General features: G+C 42.4%; 1 protein-coding gene across 1 annotated transcript in view; it reads left to right on the top strand.

Moving 5' to 3' along the window:
* Positions 1–22,243, top strand: part of pitpnc1a (phosphatidylinositol transfer protein cytoplasmic 1a) — a 107,207-nt gene that overhangs the window by 58,495 nt on the left and 26,469 nt on the right. The window contains exons 2-3 of the mRNA XM_074696986.1: positions 3,193–3,341; positions 21,004–21,092. Coding sequence (XP_074553087.1) covers positions 3,193–3,341; positions 21,004–21,092 — 238 coding nt within the window. The remainder of the gene's footprint in view (positions 1–3,192; positions 3,342–21,003; positions 21,093–22,243) is intronic.

Genomic DNA, 22,243 nt, shown 5'->3' with positions numbered 1-22,243 from the left:
TGGGAATACTGGGCCTCAATGCCGTTCTTTAACCACAAGGTCTGCTGATGGAAAGTGTGCCATTATGATATAAGATGTTACACACTGGCTGCCTTTTCCCGTTACACTTTCACACTCCTCCTCTTCATTCTTTCCTCTGTGGAGACGGAACAGTAAAGATCCATGGCAGGGCTTTTTCCGTTAGCTTAACACAGCTATCCTTAGTGGAGTTGTGTGTGTGTGTGTAGCAGTTGAGTCCTATGTGAACCCTTGGCATTCTTGCACGGTGGCAAAAGTCACCATCAGGGTCAGATCGATTTCCCCAGCCCTGGAAATAGGACAACAGGCAGTTAGAAACCTCCGTCCTGGAGCACCCTCGCTCCAGTGAATGTCGTTTTCCAAACGTATGGAAAATAGTTTCCGTGTGATGCCCCCCCCTCCGTCAACCCTGTCAGGGCGACAGAAAGTGACATTGTCATTCGGCCAAGTGGGTCATACAGCATTGAGTGAGTGATGTGTGTGTTGACAGATTTGTCAAAAGGGGCCGTGGGATTGAATCACCTCACTCGCTCTTGCTCCTGCTCCTGCTTCTGCTGCTGTTACTATTGTTGTGCTGCTTTGGTCCTGGTCTGATATGAGGCCACTGCTCCGCAGACTGATCCTAAGCCCCCAGCTTTCCTTCGCTATGTGGACTTTCCTCAGGTGTCGAGACAGAGCAGTGAGAGCTGTAATCCTGGTATTTTCCTTTCTGGGTGTATTTTTATCGCTGCTATTAAAGGAGGCTGTTAAATCAGTCACTGGACTCTGAACAAGAGCTTGTTGTTGCAGTTTGAAGGGGCCTTGTCTGAAGAGCTTTGGAGCTTGTAAGGATGGTAAAATGTGAAACACCAGAATGCTCAACTTCCTGTCTCTCTTTGGAAACATGACAAACTCAAAATTGCAAAAAAAAAAAGTTGATCATAAATCAACCCTTGAGACAGCCTTTGTGAAAAAAAGAATACCCCCTCTTGATGTAAGAACCTTATAAATTGGTGGATTCGTAGATTTAAATACCTTTGTCTACGTATAATAACCAACATACGAAGAAACCAATAGAAGAAATGGCAGCGAAAGAGAATTTGAGAAACAGACTGTGGTATTTTGACTCGACCTTGTGGTAACTTCCTTTCAGCAGGAGTGAATTTTCCTTTGGTATTTCTAGTTAAAAGAAAATGTGTTGACAATTTTTTTCCATTAGAAAACCAGGAAATATATTGTGTGTATGTATGGATGTTTTCTCTTCTGTTTGCAGATAAATACTGGTATATCATTGATGGTTATTCAGGGGTCTGTAAGGAGTTTCTCAGTAATCTTGAAAAAGTCTAGTGCTGTGATACTTAAAGGATAGTGCCAATACAGGATAATTTTAAATTGCTACTTCTTAGTTTCCCCATCAGGTCGAGCAGGACTGGATCGATTTACGGCATGTTGAAGTGTCTATGACAACACCACGCCAGCTGACAAAGTTTAGCATAAAGTTTATTTTCTCTGCTGAAAATGATTTCTATGATTAATTTTGTAGTGATGGTGGACACTGGAGCTTAAAGGGGACATATCATGCTGATCCCTGATTTAATACTTACATATAATATAATAAATTTGAAAACAAGACCTTTCACCCCCTGAATTTTCAAAAAATGAGATATTGTACTTTTTCTGATATCCTAGAACGAGATTTGATGCCTCTGAAAATAGGTCATTACCAGTTGGCCACGAGATTTCGACCTTCGTGACGACACGAGGATCCTTTCTTTTTATTGGAGTAATCTGATAAAGCAGCTCCTCCTCTGTGATGTCAGTTAGTCACACAACCGCCACCGAGGGATACACCCACCAAGAGCCGACTGACTGAGTGCTGGATGCAGGGACTCTGCTCTGCTGAGCAGCTCGGCTTTACATGGTGAATTAGCAGTTAAAACACTGTAGATTTAGCAGACGTCGTAATACTTGTGAGACTGTGATATTTGCATGCTTGTTCTGACATGCACTGTGAACCTGGACCACAATAATGCTGCGGTAATAACATAGTGACAAACTGACGGTAGAGGCGATCTTTAGACTACACTTTCAGCATGATGGATAAAACAGACAGAGAAAAGTGAAGGAGCAGGATGGAGCCCTGTTCTAGTTTATTGGTGAAGTCTGCCTATATTTCCACGTATAAACTCTACATGTTACAGTACCGGTTTGACTCACCACATTGAAGCGTCCTGAGGTGATCTGTGTCGAGGTGGATTTTCTTCCTCCTGAGCTGCAGAACCGTCCGGGTCTGACACGGGGTCCAATACAAAAGGACGTATCCTACACTCTGCCATTTTATTAGTGCTATCAATACCTTACGGTGAAGTTTTGGCAAACAGCAAACTCGCTCGGTCTGCTCCATTCAATGTGGCAATTTTGTAAATACTGCCATGCTGCAAAAACCGCCCCCTGGCTCTACCCCCTCCGCCCCTCTGATAGAACTGACCAATCAGAACACAAAGGGCTGTGACGTTGTGAGGTTACTGAAGGGCATTCTCGAAACGGAGCGTTTCAACGAGATCTTCAGAATGGCCTAAAATGAGGATATTGAGAGCCTGACTCATTTCCAATACAGCCCCTGTCAACGATTTGCTTCAAAGCTCAGTAACAAAAACAGAGGGTTGACGTCACAGAGACTACATCAATTTATTACACAGTTTGTGGACACACTGCTTCCCTCTTTGTTAATATTTAAAAAGACGAGTTGTATGCCAGTAAAACGATAAAGATATTCACATTTCCTGTATAAAAGATACAATATATCTTCAAGAAACTAGCAGTTTGCCTTGAATCCTTCATTGAGAAACTGCATTCATGCAGTAATCTATTTATTAGTTCCCCTGTGGACCTGAGATCCATTGGTTAAATAATAAAATGAGAATATCTTGGGGCTTCTTTGTAAATTGTTATTAAAACTTTCTTCCTCTGTTTTTGAACAAAGTGTTTTATGAGGATTTTTTTTAGAGAAGTTGTACTTTTCTTGCATATTTAAAGTGTATAAAATAGAATATCCCCAGAAGAGAAATGTACTGAAAATAAAAGTTGGATTATAAAACTTCCGACAGCGTTTATGATGTCAGTACGATCTCCTGCTCTTGCAGAAGCTGCCTCAGCACATGTATTAATCTCTGTGTTCTGTCTCTTGTCTTCTAGTACCGGATCGGGCAGCTGTACATGATCAGCAAACACAGTCACGAACAGAGTGAACGTGGTGAGGGTGTGGAGGTGGTCCAGAACGAGCCGTATGAAGACCCCGAGCACGGATCAGGCCAGTTCACAGAGAAAAGAATCTACCTCAACAAGTGAGTGTCAAGTTCCTGCTATGCAACACAACTGAAACACCACTTTTAATCAATTATTCATGATGCACGAGGGTGAGTGTTTTTTATTCTCCTTTGATGATTTGTAGGTCCAAAAAACCCCACCAAAGTTCACATTTTCTGCTATAAACTTTCTATTCAGTCTCCATTCAAAAAGACGGATCATCTCTAATCATGTTGGTACCCGTTTGCAGTTTTATCATAGGAAAAAGATGATGCATGAGGTCACATTGATGACATGGTTACCATAACATCACAACCTTTAGATAGACTGTAAGGAGCACTGATGTTTTGTTTCATAACAAAGACTGAAAGCAAAGGGTGAGGTGGATTTTTTTTTAAATCAAGTTTGATTTTCTGTTTTTAGAGTACAACTGAATTTATTAATGTGTACATTAGTGCAGTGCAATATTAAAGGATAAGTTCGGTTTATACAGCTTTTACATTGTTTATAGAATGAAGTAGAACAAAATACTCACCCAGAAGGCTTTCCTGATCCAAGCAGTGCTTAGAGATATTTGGATCCAAAATCGTGCCGCGGACGTCCGTATAATGGGATCCATCGGGGCATAGACAGCGCCGCTCCTAAAACTGCATTAATCGTCCAAAAACTCATTAGTTTCACCAATATTTCATCATGGTCCGCTCCGGGTTAGTCCTCTGCTGCAGTCTGTGTCACTCCAGACAGCGCTGTGTGGCTGTAATGACCTCTGAACTCACAAAGACTTTGTTTACGTTTGCTCCTTCGCAAGCTGGGCTGCTATGGCTCCCTCCTGAACTATGAAAGGCGGCTTTATTGTAGTACACCTCCACCTGTAAGACACAGTCAAACTGAATTTTAGCAGCCCCCTTATTGGATCCTTCAAGAAAGTTTGTCTGGAATGCGTCATGTTTTTCAGTGTAGTGTCTTCGGAAATCTTTGAGCACTGCAACGGACTCATTGCAGAGCAAACACATTGGTTTGGTTTTTGGACTTGGTAGACTTTCCAGTCCACTTAACTGATGATTCTCCTTGCTGGTTGTTCGTTTTTGGGTGAAAACAGACATGTTATTTCCACCTGTGTAGGACTGGTAATGTTGACCTTTCAAATGCACCTGCTCAATGACTCGTGGGTTACTTTGCTAGATGTTGCTGTCAATGATTGTAGTAGTGTTGGAATTTTTGTAAGAAATTGTCGGTGTTAGTAAAAGATGTTTGCCCCATCGGACCTGAATCCCAATCACTTGGCAGCTGCATTTGGGCCAGTTAAGGGTTGCTTTTGGGCGGCATGTGGCCCACAGGCCACTAATGAAATAGAGCTGCTCTACAGGACGAGTCCTTGCTCACTGGAAGCTGAAAAACATGTGCTCCTAACACTTGACATCTGAAACAGTTCATGTATATTATTTGGGAAGCCAGGCCTGAGGCTGGGGCCCGCAGGCGAGCGCCTGGTGGCCGGGCCTTTTCCCATGGGGCCCGTTCGGGTGATCAGGCCCGAATGGGTGACATGTGTCCATCCTCCTGTAGACCCACCATCAGCAGGACGAGCCATGGGGGTCTGGTTCAATGTGGATTGGGCGGCGGTCGAAGGCGAAAGCCTAGGCGGCCTGATCCCCAGTTACGGAAAATGGCTTTCAGGACATGGAACGACACCTCTCTGGTGGGGAAGGAACCTGAGCTGGTGCAGGAGGTAGAGAGATACCGCCTAAATATAGTCGGGCTCACCTCAAGGCCCAGCTTGGGCTCTGAAAGCAACCTTCTTTAGAGGGGTTGGACTCTCCTCTTTGCTGGCATTGCACTGGGTGAGATGTGGGGAGTAGGTGTGGGCTTCCTTGTAGCACCCCAGCTCTCTGCCGGTGTGTTGCAGTTGTCCCCAGTGGACGAAAGGGTTGCTTCTCTGCGCCTTCCAGTTGAAGAACGTGTCCTGACTGTTGTTTGTGCTTACGCACCAAACAGCAGCTTAGAGTACCCACCCTTTTTGGAGTCCTTGTGACGGGTGCTGGAAAACACCCCAATTGAAGACTCCATTTTCGGTGTTCAGTTGTTGGACTTCTGTGCTAGTCACAGTTTTTCTATAACTAACACCATGTTTAAAACACAAGGGTGTTCATAAGTGCACCTGGCACCAGGACACCCTAGGTTGCAGATCAACAATCGACTTTGACGTGGTATCGGCTAATCTGTGGCCATATGTTCTGGCCGGGGACATGCGGAGGCGGCTGTCCGAAGTTGTGGGTGCAAGGCGGTAATCCCTGAACCTGTTGGTAGACACCAGAAGTGGAGGGTGCCGTCAAGCTGGACGCCTCCCTGTGGAGGTGTTTAGGGCATGCCCAACTGGGAGGAGACCCCGGGCAGACCCGGGACATGGTGGGGAGATTAAATCTCTCAAGTGGCCTGGGAACGCCTTGGTATCCCCCAGAGGAGCTAGTGGACGTGGCTAGGGACAGGAGCCATTGGTCTTCGCTGATGGCACTGATGGCACTGCTGGCCCCACAACCCGGACCCGGATAAGCGGTGGAAAATGACATGAAAATGATGAAATGAAACTTTTGTTATGAGCACATACATGTTGCTGCACAATTGCAATTAGCACTTTTACTTGTTATATGGTAGACATACCTGAATAATACTTAAGGCACTTTATGTAATTTTTATTGTAGTTATTTTAATTCTTTGCACTTTATTCCAAACTGAATTTTATTGTCAGGAGCAGGTTGAAGGAAACAATCTACTGGAGGTGAGGGGCAGTGCTTGATGAGGCGGCAGGTGAATGTCCATAGTGAGAAATTGGCAGAGAGTGAGCAGTTGCGCAGGAGGCTTGTGGAGGCACTGGAAAAAAAGGAAGACAGCGGAAAATGAGTCTAAGGCAATCTACAAAACTTGAAACTTGTAAGGACTAATAATAATAAGAGCTCTAGCAAGTCGACCATATACCAACAGAGAAGCTGGAATAATCTGGCACTGGATCCCTCTCTCAGCAGAGCTTCAGTGCAGTGTGGTGACTGTGGTGACAAGGAACAGGTTTGTGAGTGCAGGAGAGAGCCAGTGCAGCAGAGAACCACCCACCACTCTGTAATGGAGAAAGAAAACTCCTCAAAGAACAGCCTCTAGGATTAACAGAGAAATGGTCCATAAAACACAGCACAATGTGCGGTGTGAAGTGCCATCCACCCACTTCACTTTGGGAATCAGAGACCCAACCTCACACACCAGCAGTGTTTAATTATCACAGCTGAAGTTAAAAAATATGATCTGGTAATTCTCTAAAATATGAGACAGACACTTTGACTTTTCATTAACTTTACTGATGAGGTGAATCCAGAAGAAAGCCAGACTTCGCACCTCATTGATTGTCCGTATTAAATCTGTACCAGCTGCAAAAGATAAGCTGTAAAAATTATTAATTAAGCCTTCAGAGGTGTGAAACATGGATTTAATGAGTACTCTTCAGCACCAACAGATATTGCACAGATGTGCTCTGTAGAGGAACATCGTCTGCAGACAAATACTGAAACAATGATACTTTTTCTGTTTCACATTGTTTCTGTCTGGGGTGTTATCTTCAGTTCATTCTGTAATCAGAGCATGCATGGCGTACTCCTGCACCAATAAATCATTTATCTCATCGCTTATCATGAGCTGTCTCAGGCCTGTGGCTTCCCTGTCAGCAAAGTCACAAAACAACACCAAACATTAGCATGAAGCACATACAGTATCTCTTGTCTCAGCTGACTAAATAAGACTATGTTAATGTAACTTCACCTGGTGAATTGTTTGCAAGGCTTTCCAAGAATCTGACAGAGGCAAACTCAGCTCAACAAGCAGCAGTGGCGAGCCTCAGATGTCATGAAGAACAGGGCAGGAGACGAACAAGAGGCAGGCATTTCTATACGGGTCTCTGAGTACAGAAAAACAAACACTGTATCAATAATTTACAGCAATGTGAGACCACCCAGAGGATCAACTGCCTCTTGTGAAGAGGGGTACTGTGCCTTTTTTAGGCTTTATACTGTCCCTATGGTACCCCCTTTGTAGCTTTACGTGATTTACGACAAAAAAAACCTTGTTTTGCCCACACTGTAGAAAACCTTATTCCAGCCTCTGTGTGAAGAAATTCATTCACTTCAGCTGCTGTTTCCCCTCCAACTCCTCCAGAGGCATTTCAGGGGCACAGCTATGGCCAGACCTTGGTGTTTGAGGCCCGTCTCTCTAGTGCATCATGAACCTACTAGGTAATCCTTATTTGGTGACCTCACCATATCAGCAAGTTTTATCATGATCTCACCAAGATCTCATGAATAGGAATAGAATAGAATAGAACTTTATTGTCATTGTAACAAGCACAATGAAATTGAAGTCGCAGCAGCAATCAAGAAAACAAAAGTAAGAAAGTGGATAGAAAGTATAAAAAGGTCCATAAGAAAATAGATTCAGACAGCTTGTCCATCATTCTCCAGTTCAGCCAGCCTCCACCTCCTCAGGGTCCAGGACTGAGCTTCTTCAGTCATGCTCCATCTCAGTCTCCTAGATCCTGTCTGCTCACAGCAGGTGAAGCCCCTCCAATGTGGCGTTGTTGTCCGGTGTCAGCTCTGTTAGCCATGTCTGTGAATAGCATGCTGCTACTCCGCCTTCTGGTATTCCCTCTGTTGCTGGGTTAGCACGGCTAGCTCGTCCATCTTTTAGGAGATGATCTTACGTTCCCACTAACGATGGATGGAAGGACAGGTCCATGTCGTCACTTTTTAGCTCACACCTGAGAACCAGCACGTCATCCTCACCTCCTTCTCCTCACTTTGTGGGACAGACATTAGGCCTTACACCAGTTAGCACTGACATGCTACAGGCTGCTAACAGCTGAGTTCACATGTAAACAATGCAGCCATGGTTACATGTAGGATCTCCAGACAAACACAGGAGCAAACGTAGTAAAATATCGCTGAAGCCACAAAAAGTTAGGTGTCCATGACCAACAAATGAGCCAAACAAAGTAATGATCCACTCCAAATACAAAAATGACGAAAAAGAGACGAAAAAAATTACAAGAAACAGACAAAGACGAGAGAGCTACTGCAAAAGGCAGCCATAGCCAACAGGGCGGCGCCTACCAACTATTGATAAGGGGTGAGTGAGGAAAAGATTTTATTGATACCAGTCCTCTTATTGATTCTGCTTATCGATCCAATTCATAACTAGATAACATAACAAGCTCATAAAAACAGGAATTTTATTAATTCCAGATTTTCCTGTTTTTGCTGGGTACTATCTCGTAAAAACAGGAATCTGAAATGGAAAGGAATTCCTGAAAATCTTTAATCCCCATCTCGATGAAGAAACATGAAACATGCAAATGTTAACTAATGCCCCCATTCCCATCAAGCGGTTCAGTTCAGTTCGTCTCGGCACAGCACACATTTGACAGCATATAACCAAGTCGGAATTACCAAGTCCAGCTGTCCCTCTTTTGGCACCCCTTTGCCACCTGTAGGGTAGGTGGAGCTACAACACAGCAGACCGTTGATTGGTCGAAAGAATCGTCACCTCCTTTGTGACTGTGGCTGCATTTATCCTAGCAGGACACAGACTTCCCTGAAACAAAGTTTGATTGTTCTTTGTAACAAAGAGCCACATGGTAATCACAATGGGGACGGAATGCTGGATGTCTTCCATCATTGCTTTTTGTTTACTATGTCGCATTTTTCTTATTCGTTGGATTTATTAGCAGGGTACACTGTGTCACGCTACTACAGCATCATGCCATTATTTAACTCATGTAGCTATTCGCATCCGGCTTACATGCCACCGACCACGAGGGGGCATAGTTGGCTTTAGAAACAGGGTCTTAAAACACATTAAAAAGCCTATCTTGCCTGTAATGACCCCGCACCTCTGATTAATGGCAAAAACATGCAGCAACGGGTCATGCAGTGGAGTGTCATGGGAAATCCTGTTTTTACGAGATAATATTTCTTAAAAACAGGAAATTCTGAAATAAATAAATTCCTGAGATAGCTATGGCGTAAAAACAGGAGAGATGGCATACCTTTCAGATGCAAATAAATAGAAATGAGCCAAAATCGTACATCACGTAACAATGTACTGTTTTGTCACGTTATCAACTGAAGTAGGCCATGTCCTATCTCGAAGTGGTTGTGCAATGCTTTGCGCTGTCATTATGCTAAAGCCATCACCATCCATGAGCCTACACGTACCTTTTCTTCTATCTTTCCTGTTAGTTTTCTGACATTTTTTTGTATTGTTTACAAAGAGTAACTGTTATATGTTTCCGTGATGAAAGTTGAAATTCTGTTGTAAAACCTAAGTTATTCCGATGTGTGCTAACTGATTGCATATTATTGCAATTTCCCATATATGTTTTTGGTCCATTAGGAGATGTATACCATTAGGTCTGTCACGATAATCAATAAATCAATTAACCGAACAATAAATAAAAACGTCCTCGGTAAGTTTGCCAGCCTCGATAAACTGACACGTGCATGCATGTTTGTTTTCCTCCTCTCTTTCCACCAAAGAGGCTGAATGAGAAGATGGCTCACTACGTCTATCTTTCCTAACATCAGGGTGCATAGGTTCTATAGCAGATTTAGTGGATTTATAGTGGAGTGAGCATCTGTCAAAAAACGTGATCTTTGGGGTGAAGACGGGGCTGCTCGCACGTACACACGGAGAGAGCTGAAGCGAGCCTTAGGGGTAAGGAGGAAACACGCTAATATGAGTGATGGCACGAAAGATACGGTTCTTAAGCCGCCTGCCACAGTCCCAGTGTGGGAATATTTTGTTTTTTATCAGATGAACAAAGTGTGAGCTCATGAACACCAACCAGCTGATATGTCGCATTTGTTTGAAAATAGTGGCGACGAAGAAGAAGAAGGGGAGGTGCAGCGGAGCCTTGTTCTTTGACAATCCACTCTTACTGAGGCTTTTGGTCTGCAAAGTAAATAGAAATCAAAGCGCCAAATGGTGGGCGCTCAAAGACAGCTACATTGCCAAAGAAATGCAGCCCTTCAATACAGTTGAAAGCCAGAAATGTTAAAAATGTTTGACAGACAGTACGGATTGACTGGGAAAAAGTACATGTTACAAACAATTCAGAAACTGTATAAACTCCCTTTTATTTAGGCTATAGTTTTTATTGTTGTTGGGTTTTTTTTTTTTTTTTGGAGTTTCGTTTTTTCTTTAGAGACAGGGTCTATGTTTTATTGTTTTTCATTAGTGTTAATTATTTTCATTGACGTGTATTTTTTTCTAAAAAAGAGTCCATTTCATTTTCATTGTATTTTTTTCTCTTTCTTGTTTGTTAAATTCATTAAATTTTTTGTTTATTTTATTTTATTTAAAAGATCCTGACCTTTTAACTACAGTTGAATACTCTTAAGAAATTAAAGTTTCTTGCTTTTGATATGGTGTACTCACTTTATTATCCTATTTATCATAATTACCGCAATGAAAAAAATGGAAAAAAAATCAAAATAATATTGTCAATAATATCGTTTATTGGCAATAATATTTTTGAAAATTATCGTCTAGCAAAATTTGTTATCGTGACAGGCCTATATACCATGTTTAATGGAGGAATCTCTTGCGAGAGAGTAATGTACATTTCTTTGTGTGTTCAGCTCTTCAGTTAAACTTCAAGCACAAAATCCTGAACCAGAGTTTTTTTGGGGAACTGTTATGCTAAGCTAAGATAGCTGCAGCAAATAGTTGACATACAGTTGTGCAGCATTAGAAATAAAGGAATTGCTAAGCACAAAGGCTAATATTGTCGATAGAACCATTTCTTGTCAATTCTTAACAGGAACCGGTTTGTGATACCCATCCCTATTCATGCAGATCTTGTGCTGTTATTTCCAAAACACACCATTTGGAGCAATAAACAGTTTACATCCTTCCTTTGGCTTTTTTGATAGCACATTAATAAGTAGTGGTTTGAAAATCTGCACAATTTTAGATCAGCTCTGACCGTTTAAAAAAAAGGTTTCTCCAGTTTTTTTTTTTCCTCAGAACACCCCAAAAAGGTTTTCTCATTTAGTCACCTTTATGATTTATTGGAACACACTTCTTTCCTGGTATTTCACAGTCCAGTGACAATTGTGTCTGGATTTCTCCACTAAAAACGTCTGTCCACTGAATGTCTGCTCACTTGCCGATCTCTTCTATCCACTCATTGCTTTTACACAAAGCTTGACCATTCATCAAAGTGATGATATAAAGTCAAAATAATGTGTTTTTTGGTGGTTAACTCCCTCACGTAGCTTGACAAACCATTATACTCCGCAGTGTTTCTGTAATCAAAATGCAGTTGTTGATAAACAAATAGATACAGCACTGGAGTAAGCTTAATGTATTATTGTGTCTTTTCCCTGCTTGTTCCTCTTGTAACAATAGACTCTTACAAACATTAGCTCCCAGTATTTCTTGACAGATTTTAATTTGAATGTCTTCCCCTCTGGGTGTATGAAAGATAACTGAAAAGATGAAGCCCATTGTAGTAGAATGAAAAACTGTCACAAACAACAAGGCCACAAACTCCCACAGGTCGACAATAAGACAGAGACCGAGAGACAGAGCAAACAGCCGCGCGGAGAATAATAATGTCGGAGGCAGAGGAGAGGGGAATCTGTGGTCAGAAGTGACAAGGAAGAGAGCCTTTGGGAAATGTTAAATGTCATTCACAAACTCAGAGAAGAGGAGGGTTTAATGCCTTTGTCTATGAGTGTCAGTGTGTGTGTGTCAGTGTGTGTCAGTGTGTGTGAGGGGGCAGACAGAGACGGGATCTGTGTAAATGATGGATAATTTAAGCCTTCGCTGCTGGACGCAGCACGGCTGCCTCTCTCCGCCCACTAACCACCTGTTACCGTGTTATAACTGCAGTCTGTGCATGTGTGTGTGTGTGTGTGCGTGTGTGTGTGTGTGCAGTTAAGGGAGTGTGAGGACATGCAGCAAGTGTGCTGTGTCTGGATACTACCCTTGGTGGTTTGACAGCCCGTTGGAGGGAGACGAGAGTGAGCTGTCTGTCTCGTGTCCCAGAGTTCCACGCTCTGCAGTTTAATCTGCACATTTAATTACAGCTGCTGGATACGGAATAAGACTGGGAGTGGGAGTTAAATAATCAATGGTGGTTTAGAAGAGAATCATCCTGGCGGAGAAGTTTGCTTCAGCTTAATGAGGAATGTGTGCCCGATTATCAGCCCATTTAGTGTTCATGATGGCAGCTATTCAGTTAGAAACTTGGATTGAATGTTGTTTTGGATTGAAGTTATCTGCTCTTTAATGAAAACATGACCTCACTTTATCTTTTTATGGCTGTTTCATTTAATGTTGCTATTTTGATGAAAGTTCAGATACTTGTGTAAAGAAACATTATGACTTTTCTCAAAGTACAGCAGTGAAAGTGTCTCCTTACAAGTAGGGATGGGTACTGAATTAGGTACTTTTATAGGTACCAACTGGATTCAGTCTAAAGTACTGAGCAGGGGCGTATTTAGTGGTTTGGGGGCCCAAGGCAAACCCAGTCAATGGGGCCCTCCATGTCCTTGTAACTCATCTTCCTCAGAGCTAGACTGGCCTTTCCTTGGATCCACTGTCTCTTTCAGAGAATCAAGGCATGAGACAGTGCTAATCTTGTACATGGTAACTTAACACAACTAAATGCATTTCCTCAAGTTCTGTACTTTAGTTTGATTTTGGAAAAAGTAAATACATAATTTAGTCCACTTTGGCCTGGATTTGAAATCTTTTATGGTCGATTGACAGCTTATTTGTCCCACAGTGGGGAATTTACAAAGTAACAGTAACAGACAAGAAAGTATGAAGTGAAAAACATTACAATAGGTAAATATTGAAAAAAAATAATTTAGTAAAGAAAAAATATGTAAATATCAAGCACAACATAAAACTGGGAACAAAAATATAAGAGGTAATATTTACAGTTACCATACTTTTTGGTACTATTATTTTAAAGTTAATGTATTTTTATTTGACCCCCTGTCCAGTGAGTTATATATCCAAAAAAGAGATTTTGTACAATAATGTTTATCACCAACTCAAAAAGTTTGATTTTGAGAAAATTATTCTGTTTCCTGGGCTAGATAAAGTCCTTAAAATCCTATAAGTCTTATATGTTTATCTCAAATCTCAGAGCAACATTGTTTTTATTTCCAACTTGGTTGAAAATAAGAAAAAATGGGGGAAAAAGTGTTTTTTACCACTTTCTTCCTGAATCAAATTTTCAGATGTGTTGTAACATGGAATAGCCCATTGAATAAGAAGGGAGGGGGAGTACCCAAAACCATCATTAAAGATTGAGTCTTTTAATGTATTTTGAAGCATGTGAAGTCAGATTTAGAAAAAAAGAAATGCTTTCAATTGAAGAGAACTTCATAAATCAGTTTTTAAGAGATGCTTTGGGGGCCCCTGGGAATCTTGGGGCCCCAGGCAAGTGCCCGTGTTTACCTAATTGTAGCTACGCCCCTGGTACCGGGTACTGATCCACGTAAAATCAAACACGTCCAGGTACCTAAACAAATCCTTGTGAGGAAGTGGAAGAATAAGTGATTTTCCATGCTGGACATGAGCACAGCATTGCAAATTTATATATTAAAGAATTAATATGTTAAATTGAAAAAAAAAAGATTTTATTCTTCATATAAATATAAATATATATATATATATATATATATATATATATATATATATATATATATATATATATATATATATATATTTCTTTTTTTTTTACCACATAAACACAAAAAAGTACCAAAAATTGGTACTGTTGGGTACCGATACCAGTTGCCAGGTATCGGATATCTGTACTGTATCATTTTAAATGTGGTAAGTACTCATCCCTACATAATAGGCATCAATAACAGCTGATTTCATGCTGTCTAACTATATTCAGTATGTAAAAATGGTTTACAAGGGATATACAGAAATTAAAAGTCTTGGTCGAAACCGAAAAAATCTAAAATAATGAAACCAAGACTAAACACCAAAATACCAAAAAATATATATACCATGCCAGTTATTGCTATCATTGGATGTCTGGTTATGACTGTGTTACCTCACTCAAAACAGTGCATTAATAAATGAATAATCATGCTTCAAAGAATAATGCTGCCTTCACAGAGATGGCCCTGGGAGCGCTTTAAGAAGGCAGAGATTTCTTTTCTGGTTCTTGTGGTGGTTGTGACATTATTTTTCCTGACTCTCCATCTGCTATGTGAGAAAAACAGTTCTTTAGAATTTACTGAATCATTAGAATCAGTTCAATAAAATGATTCATTCAAAAGATTTTTTCACCTCTTCTCTGCAGCTCTGCCTGCAAGTTAGAATTCAACAAGCTGAAACACGGCCGAATATTTAGTTCAGCCTGTTCAGTGAGTGAACAAACTAGGTGGCAGCCCCTCTCTCCCTCTCAGTTCGGTATGTTAACTGAACTAACTGACTGAGCCCTCAACCATAGTCATTTACACTGTGACTAAAACTGAGTTGAGATTGTCATCAGTGGATGTTAAAACGGTCAGCTGAGTGAAATTAGTTGGACAAATAAGCTATTTGCAAACTAAAAGCAGCCTTAATGAAGCTTAGCGAAAGTTCAGTCAGGAAGACTGGGGGCACACTCACACACACTTCTGTTCACTCATTCTTTCCCGCTTTGTCTATCAGCTGACTGGGAGGCGCGTCAATTTTTTCTCTGTCCAATCACATCGTTTCCGCTTCAATCGTTAGCCAATCATTTCATAGCTGTCAAAGTTTAAATGCCATCTCTTCTGCTTGTCAGCTGTCTTTCAGGCTCGCGTCTCGAATGGCAAATCTTTTCCTTCTTACCTTAATTGTGTTGCTAGCAGTCAAATCCATGTCCGACTCCGATATCGACCAGCTCCCGGGTGGTCCGGGCCTCGGCGAGGATTTTACGCTTGAAACAGCGTCTACCTCATCGGGCTGTCGGCGCAGAAGCGCTCGTCTCCTGCGTCGTGGGGAAGCCCCTCCAGATGAGACAGCTCTAAGGTTTCATCTTCAAGAGCTCGGCATCACGCCGGATCCAGAGCTTTCTGTCTCTCAACTCCGCCAGCTGGTGGATCTAGCAGTCCGCGAGAGCCCTGCGGAGTTCGTTCAGAGCCCGGGTCCAGATGTTCCGGCTCCTCCTGCCGCTTCAGGCCGTGGACGGAAAAGGGCTGCGAAACGCAACCACCCTCAAGTCCCGGCCAAGAAGAAAAGTTCCGTCATCCCAGCGGACCAAGCTCGGGTGTTCACATCCCCATCCGCGACTCCCGGACCATCTTCATCGGACGACCTCCTTCTATCCTCGATCCAGGCCTTGGCTAACTCCATGGAATCCATAGACGCACGCATTCGGTCTCTGGAGAATGCCGCTCCACCAGCTCCATTACCCGCCACCCAGGCCTTCTTGCCTCAGCCCGCGCCCTCATCCGATCCCTCTTCAGGCACGCTGACCGCGGCTCAGCATTCACTAGCCACCGCTGCCCCAGCACCACCTCTAGGTAGGCCTTTTGTTCCTCAAGCCGCCAATATCTCAGCACGCCTCAGATCAAAAATTCTGCAAGGCAAAGACATTAATATGGTGAGCCTCATTCTGCCGTCCCCCGAGTGTAACACAAAGCTAGCTCCGGGAGAAAATGTTACTGCAGTTTTAAAAAATGCGGATCCTCGGCTAATGAGAGAGCTTTCCATCGGAGAATTTCTGGTAGCTTTTGGTATTTACCGGGACGTTATATGTTCAGTTTTTCCGGAGAGGAGGGCGGAGCTGGACTCTTATCTGGCACTGATAGGCGACCTGAATCTGAAATATGGCAGACTTTTTTATCAGTATCACAAATCTTTCTCCAGCAAAGCAGCTTTTTTCATTACCCAATTTAACACTCGCCTGGACTGGTCGGTTCTGGACACTGAGCTCCTGGTTATGCTCGTAGGAGGATCGCAGGCTTCGTCTTGCGGTAGTTGCGGGAATGTAGGTCACTCCGCTTCCCTGTGCCCGTCTGTTCCGTTCCAGTCCTCCACACCTGCGGCCGTCCCTCCTTTGCCGCAGCCTTCGTCTTTCTCTGTGCGTTCAACTGACGCCCAAGGGCGTCAAGTGCATCGGTTTATGAACATTCCCATTTGTAATAATTTTAACGAAAATGTGTGTTCTTACCCGAATTGTATGTTTCTTCACATTTGCAGCAGTTGCAGGGACGCTCACCCCCGGTCTGTTTGCCCCCGGCGCAACAGGAACTTCTGGATCCCTGCGCGGCAGCAAAACCGGCGAGGTTCAAAGACTTGATAACTAATCACCCGTCTACTCCAATAAACTTATCACGATTAGCAGCAGAACTGTCAGCGCTTCTTCGTTTTGTACTGCAGAAAATATTTCTAAACAACAGTTGCTCTCTCTCCTCGGTCACCTAAATTTTGCCATGCGCGTCATTCCCCAGGGGTGGTCATTTATCTCTCGTCTTTTAGATAAGGCTTCCTCAGTCTCCAACCTGCATGACACTGTTTCATTAGATGAGGGCTGTCGCTCTGACCTGCGCTTCTGGTCTCTCCTATTAGATCAATGGAACGGGGTCACTTTTTTCTATAACGAGCTCGTGCAGTCCTCAGATTCTCTTCGGCTTTTCACGGATGCGGCTCCATCCGTGGGTTTTGGGGGGTTTTTCCAAGGCCAGTGGTTCGCTAGCCACTGGCCTCTGGATTTTCCTCGGCTTGATCCTTCTTCCGCGCTGTATGAGATCTATCCAATCGCGGTGGCATGTCGCGTGTGGGGGCATCACTGGCGGCGCAAGCGCATCGCGGTGCTTTGTGACAATCAAGCTGTAGTGTGTATCATCAATAAAGGGCGCTCCTCCGCTAATGACATCATGCCTTTCATGAGAAGTATCACTTGGTCAGCTGTTACCAACAACTTCATTATCACTGCTCGTCACATACCTGGTCATTTCAACGTTTTAGCTGACGCACTCTCCCGTTTTAAATTCCAGACCTTCCGCAGCATCTGTCCAGAAGCCAATCCAGCTCCAACGCCAGTTCCTCCCCTCAAGGAGTTAGCTCTCTTTTAGGGCAGACCTCTTTGTTTAGATACATGGAGGCTGCCAAAAGTTACATGAGGAAGGGCTTGGCAGCTTCCACCCTGAAATCGTATGATTTTGCTTGGAAAACATTTGCAATGTTTTGCTTATCCATCAATGTGCCACTTAAACCCGTCCTATTAAAAACTATTTGTGCATTTATTTGTTATTGCATGGACGTTCGCCATTTCAAACCTCAATATATCCGTGGTTTGGTTGCCGGCATCCAGTTTAACATTAGGTGTTCTGATCCTGCCTTCCCAAGCATTTTTTCCAATCCTGCCATCAAATTGTTGCTGAAAGGTATTTCTAAAGCTTCTCCCTCAGCTCCTGACCGCAGATTACCCATTACTCTGTCCATTTTACACAAAATGCTTTCAGTTCTTAGAGAAGGTGTTTTCTCTCCTTATGTCGACACAATGTTAGAGTCCATATTTTTGTTAGCCTTCTATGCGTTCCTCAGAAGCGGCGAATTCACTTCAGCTTCCAAAATTCACAATCCTAATCTGGACATTACATTTTCCGATTTGGTGTTTTTTCCAAATCATTACAGGCTCCACCTCAAGCATTCTAAATGTGGTGGCGCTTGCGACGTCATTATTGCTCGCACAGATTCTCTTTTTTGCCCATTTAAAGCTATGGTTAAATATCTGCAGGTCAGACCAAAATCTCATCCTTCTTCACCTCTATTCTGCATTTCAGGATATCTTCCCCTCTCTAAATCTTGGTTTAATTTTCACCTGGAGAAGGTGCTCTTAAAATGTAAATTATCCCCTAAGCTTTATTCAGGGCATTCATTTGGGATAGGTGCTGCTACAACGGCTGCAAATCAAGGTTTTGCTGCTACCTCTCTGCAACGTCTGGGGCGCTGGTCTTCAACGGCTTATGCTTCTTACATACGCCCAGACATCGATACTGTCATCAAAAGTCAAAGAGCTCTGAAACCTCATCCCTGGTAAGCATATAACTGGTGGTGGTCAGATTCACATTAGGCAATTATGACACTTCGTATCTCTGTCATTTCTTCTGAAGGTCGTCGGACCTCTGCTCACCGTCATGTTTTCTCAAGGTCGTCGGACCTCTGCTCTTTGTCAATGCTATCACAAATGGTCGTCGGACCTCTGCTCATTGTCAATGCTATCACAAATGGTCGTCGGACCTCTGCTCATTGTCAATGCTATCACAAATGGTCGTCGGACCTCTGCTCCTTGTCAATGCTATCACAAATGGTCGTCGGACCTCTGCTCCTTGTCAATGCTATCACAAATGGTCGCCGGACCTAGGCTTAGTGTCTTTGCTGACAATAGAATCTTTGGTCTTAGGCTTAGCGTCAGTACTGACTTATGGTCGTCGGACCTAGGCTTTAGCGTCATCACTGTCAATAGTGGTTGTCATACCTAGTCTTAGCGTCAGTGTTGGCAAAGGTCGTCGGACCTAGGATTAGCGTTATCACTGACAACATTGGTAATCTAACCTAGGTTTAGCGTCAGTGTTGGCAAAGGTCGTCGGACCTAGGTTAGTGTCATCACTGACAATAGTGGACCTAGGCTTAGCGTCAGTGCTGCAATCAAAGGTCGTCGGACCCAGGCTTAGTGTCATTAGTGACAATGGTCGTCGGACCTAGGCTTAGTGTCATTGCTGACAACAAGGTCGTCGGACCTTGCTCACTGTCATTTCTTTCTCAAGGTCCTCTCACCTCTGTTATTGCTGTAATCAAGGTCATCAGTCCTCTCGCCTCTGTCAGTGCTGACATTAGAGGCTGAGTTCTATTCCTCTTTTTTCCTTTCCGTCTCTTCTGGTGGTTACCCCAATTATTTGCATTATCGTAACTTTATTTCTATGTTTTTCTTGCAATTATCTAGAACCATCAGACTGGCTTCAGGTAAGTATTCTTTTATTCTTTTGGGGGATATCATAATTCTCAATGTCATTGCACCCCCTTTCATTTATTAATTGCTCAATGATTGATGGGGTCTAACCGCCAAACTATCTTTGCATGCATTTGTTCATTAAATTGGTTCATAACTCTTTATGGTGTTTAAGTCTCTCCTGATTGAAATGAAGCTTAGCGAAAGTTCAGTCAGGAAGACTGGGGGCACACTCACACACACTTCTGTTCACTCATTCTTTCCCGCTTTGTCTATCAGCTGACTGGGAGGCGCGTCAATTTTTTCTCTGTCCAATCACATCGTTTCCGCTTCAATCGTTAGCCAATCATTTCATAGCTGTCAAAGTTTAAATGCCATCTCTTCTGCTTGTCAGCTGTCTTTCAGGCTCGCGTCTTGACCCTCCTCCTCCCCAGACACCCCCAGTCTTTATGGCTCAGTCCTCTTTCTTCAGCCCAGCAGTCGTCCGCCTTGCAGCTGCAGATTGCAGTTCGCAGCCTCGCAGTCACAGCCCAGCAGTTCTCAGCCCAGCAGTCCGCAGCCCGAGTCCGAAGTCCGCAGCCCGCAGTTCTCAATGAATCACAGATCAAGCCTCTTAGGACTATCACCACCACCAGTGTCTAGACTCCATCGGGGGATATCATAATTCTCAATGTCATTGCACCCCCTTTCATTTATTAATTGCTCAATGATTGATGGGGTCTAACCGCCAAACTATCTTTGCATGCATTTGTTCATTAAATTGGTTCATAACTCTTTATGGTGTTTAAGTCTCTCCTGATTGAAATAAGCACATACATTTCATGACACTTAACAATTAATACAATATTTATTTCTTACTTGGAAAGGAATGAGAGGGAGACGTAGGGGCAGGCTTGGCCAACTCTTGGGGTATAGAAAAAGTAGGGATGTGTACCTTTCACATTTAAATCAATATGATACAGATGCCCCGTACCTGGCAATTAGTATCACTACTCAACAGTACTAATTGTCAGTACTTATATGTGTGTTTATTTGGTAATACATATTAATGCTGTTAATACATAATGTTTTGGCCCACTGTTTTACTGTGCTGTTTCAGTGATACAAGTCTTTCAATGGAAAACTGAAAGCACTTCTGGGCCATTTTCAGTGACTGAATTTTCGATCACCAAATTTCATCTGTACGGTGTCGGTGTATAATTATGGAGTAAGTTTTCGTTCTGTTGCATCCTTTCTCTGAAAAAGTTGCCCCATTAACCTCTAAAATCCGGCACATCTCTTTTCTGTACCCAGACGATTTGTCTCTGTACAACTTCTTCTTCCTCTTGAGTCATTTGCATTTTGATTAGATGCCCAAACAGGCCCCAAACTTATACTTGAGCAACTTTTAAGAATCAATTTCTTCTAGGGAACAGCTAGTTCCATTAACTTTTCAACCTCTTTGTCCCTCTCTGTATCTATCAGACTGCAAACTGGTGAAACTCCAGCACAGAGTGCAAGAGTTTAATGATTGTTATTAACTTCCCTAAGGGCTGTTGTGGCTGCTCATATGGCTTCCATTATGGCCCCACACAGCTGGATGTTTGTCATTACTTTTTGAGGTGATGGGGCAAAAGAGAAGAAAGGAAGTGAGCCAACTTCTCTGTCGACTTTTCATCCTTGCAGTCCTTTAATTTCCAAATCCTTTTGCTTGTGTTTTTGTGTTTCAGCAAGCTGCCAAGTTGGGCTCGAGCTGTGGTCCCTAAAATTTTCTACGTCACAGAAAAGGCTTGGAACTATTACCCGTTCACTATCACCGGTAAGGCTTTGATCAAACTGTACATCCATGTCATCACATTTAAGTCCTTGTAAGGAGCTTCAAAGTGATCTTGAAAAGGTCGCCCTTCTAGTTATATGCCTGATTGTAATCCACACCTTAAATGAGATAATCAGCACCATTATAAGTTACTCCTGACTGTTACTTCTTAGATTCCTGATTAGATCGAGCAGGACCAGATTGATTCAATTCTCTACGACAACACCACCCTGGCTGATGAAGTTTAGTGGAGAGAAGAGAGATCTGTTTTTCTGTGCTGAAATTGATTTCTGTGATTAATTTTGTAGTGATGAACTAAAGGGACCATCTCTCCACCTGCATCTAGCTGACAATGCATAGGTGTTACTCACCTCTATTTTTTCTCTCCTGCCTTGGGCTGACTTGCTCTACCCATGCTGTGGCTGTGATGTATACCCTTTGCTCATTTGTAGAGAATGCGTCCCCTTGCGCAAAATAGGGCCCCCCATGGATTTTGGGGCCCTACATGTAGGAAGTGGCTGTGCTGCCAAACTGTTTGACAGAAAAAGGACAAAAGAGCAGAAAAAAGCTAAACGTGAGAGTGATAGAGCATGAGCTAATGCAGGGGTCTGCAACCTGCGGCTCTGGAGCCTCATGCGGTGTTCTGGCTCCTTTGCTGTGGCTCCCTGTAGATTTGAAAAAATATAGATGAAACAAATAACTTTTATTCATTATTTCATAAATAATTAATTGTCTTTTTTTTTCAACTTTTTGCAAATGTTTTGAAATTCATTTTTGTAAACTTTTTTCAAATTTAGAAATAAAATGTCCAAATTCTTTTTAAGATTTTGCTAATTTTTAGATTTCTATTTTTTTAATTTCTGCATTTTTTTCCCCCAATTTTTTTAGATAATTTTAAGATGGAGAAAATTTGTAAAAAGACAGTTTTTTTTAATATTTCTTTGCAAATTTATGAAATTTAAAAACAATTTTGATTTTTTTTTGTTTGCATTTTCAGCCATTTTTTTTTTTTATTTTTGTTTTTTGAAAAAAAAAATCACAAACTTACTGAAATATCCTATTATTTATTCATTAACTTTATGATATTACATAGTTTTCAATTTTTTATATTTGCAAATTTATTGAAAATAAAAAACTGAGACATAACATTTACA

This window comes from Halichoeres trimaculatus, unplaced genomic scaffold (assembly GCF_033239565.1).
Source record: "Halichoeres trimaculatus isolate MK-OKI-2021-1 unplaced genomic scaffold, fHalTri1.1 fHalTri1_scaffold_20, whole genome shotgun sequence".
NCBI classification, from domain to species: Eukaryota; Metazoa; Chordata; class Actinopteri; order Labriformes; family Labridae; genus Halichoeres; species Halichoeres trimaculatus.
This window is presented reverse-complemented; position numbering and strand designations above follow the sequence as displayed.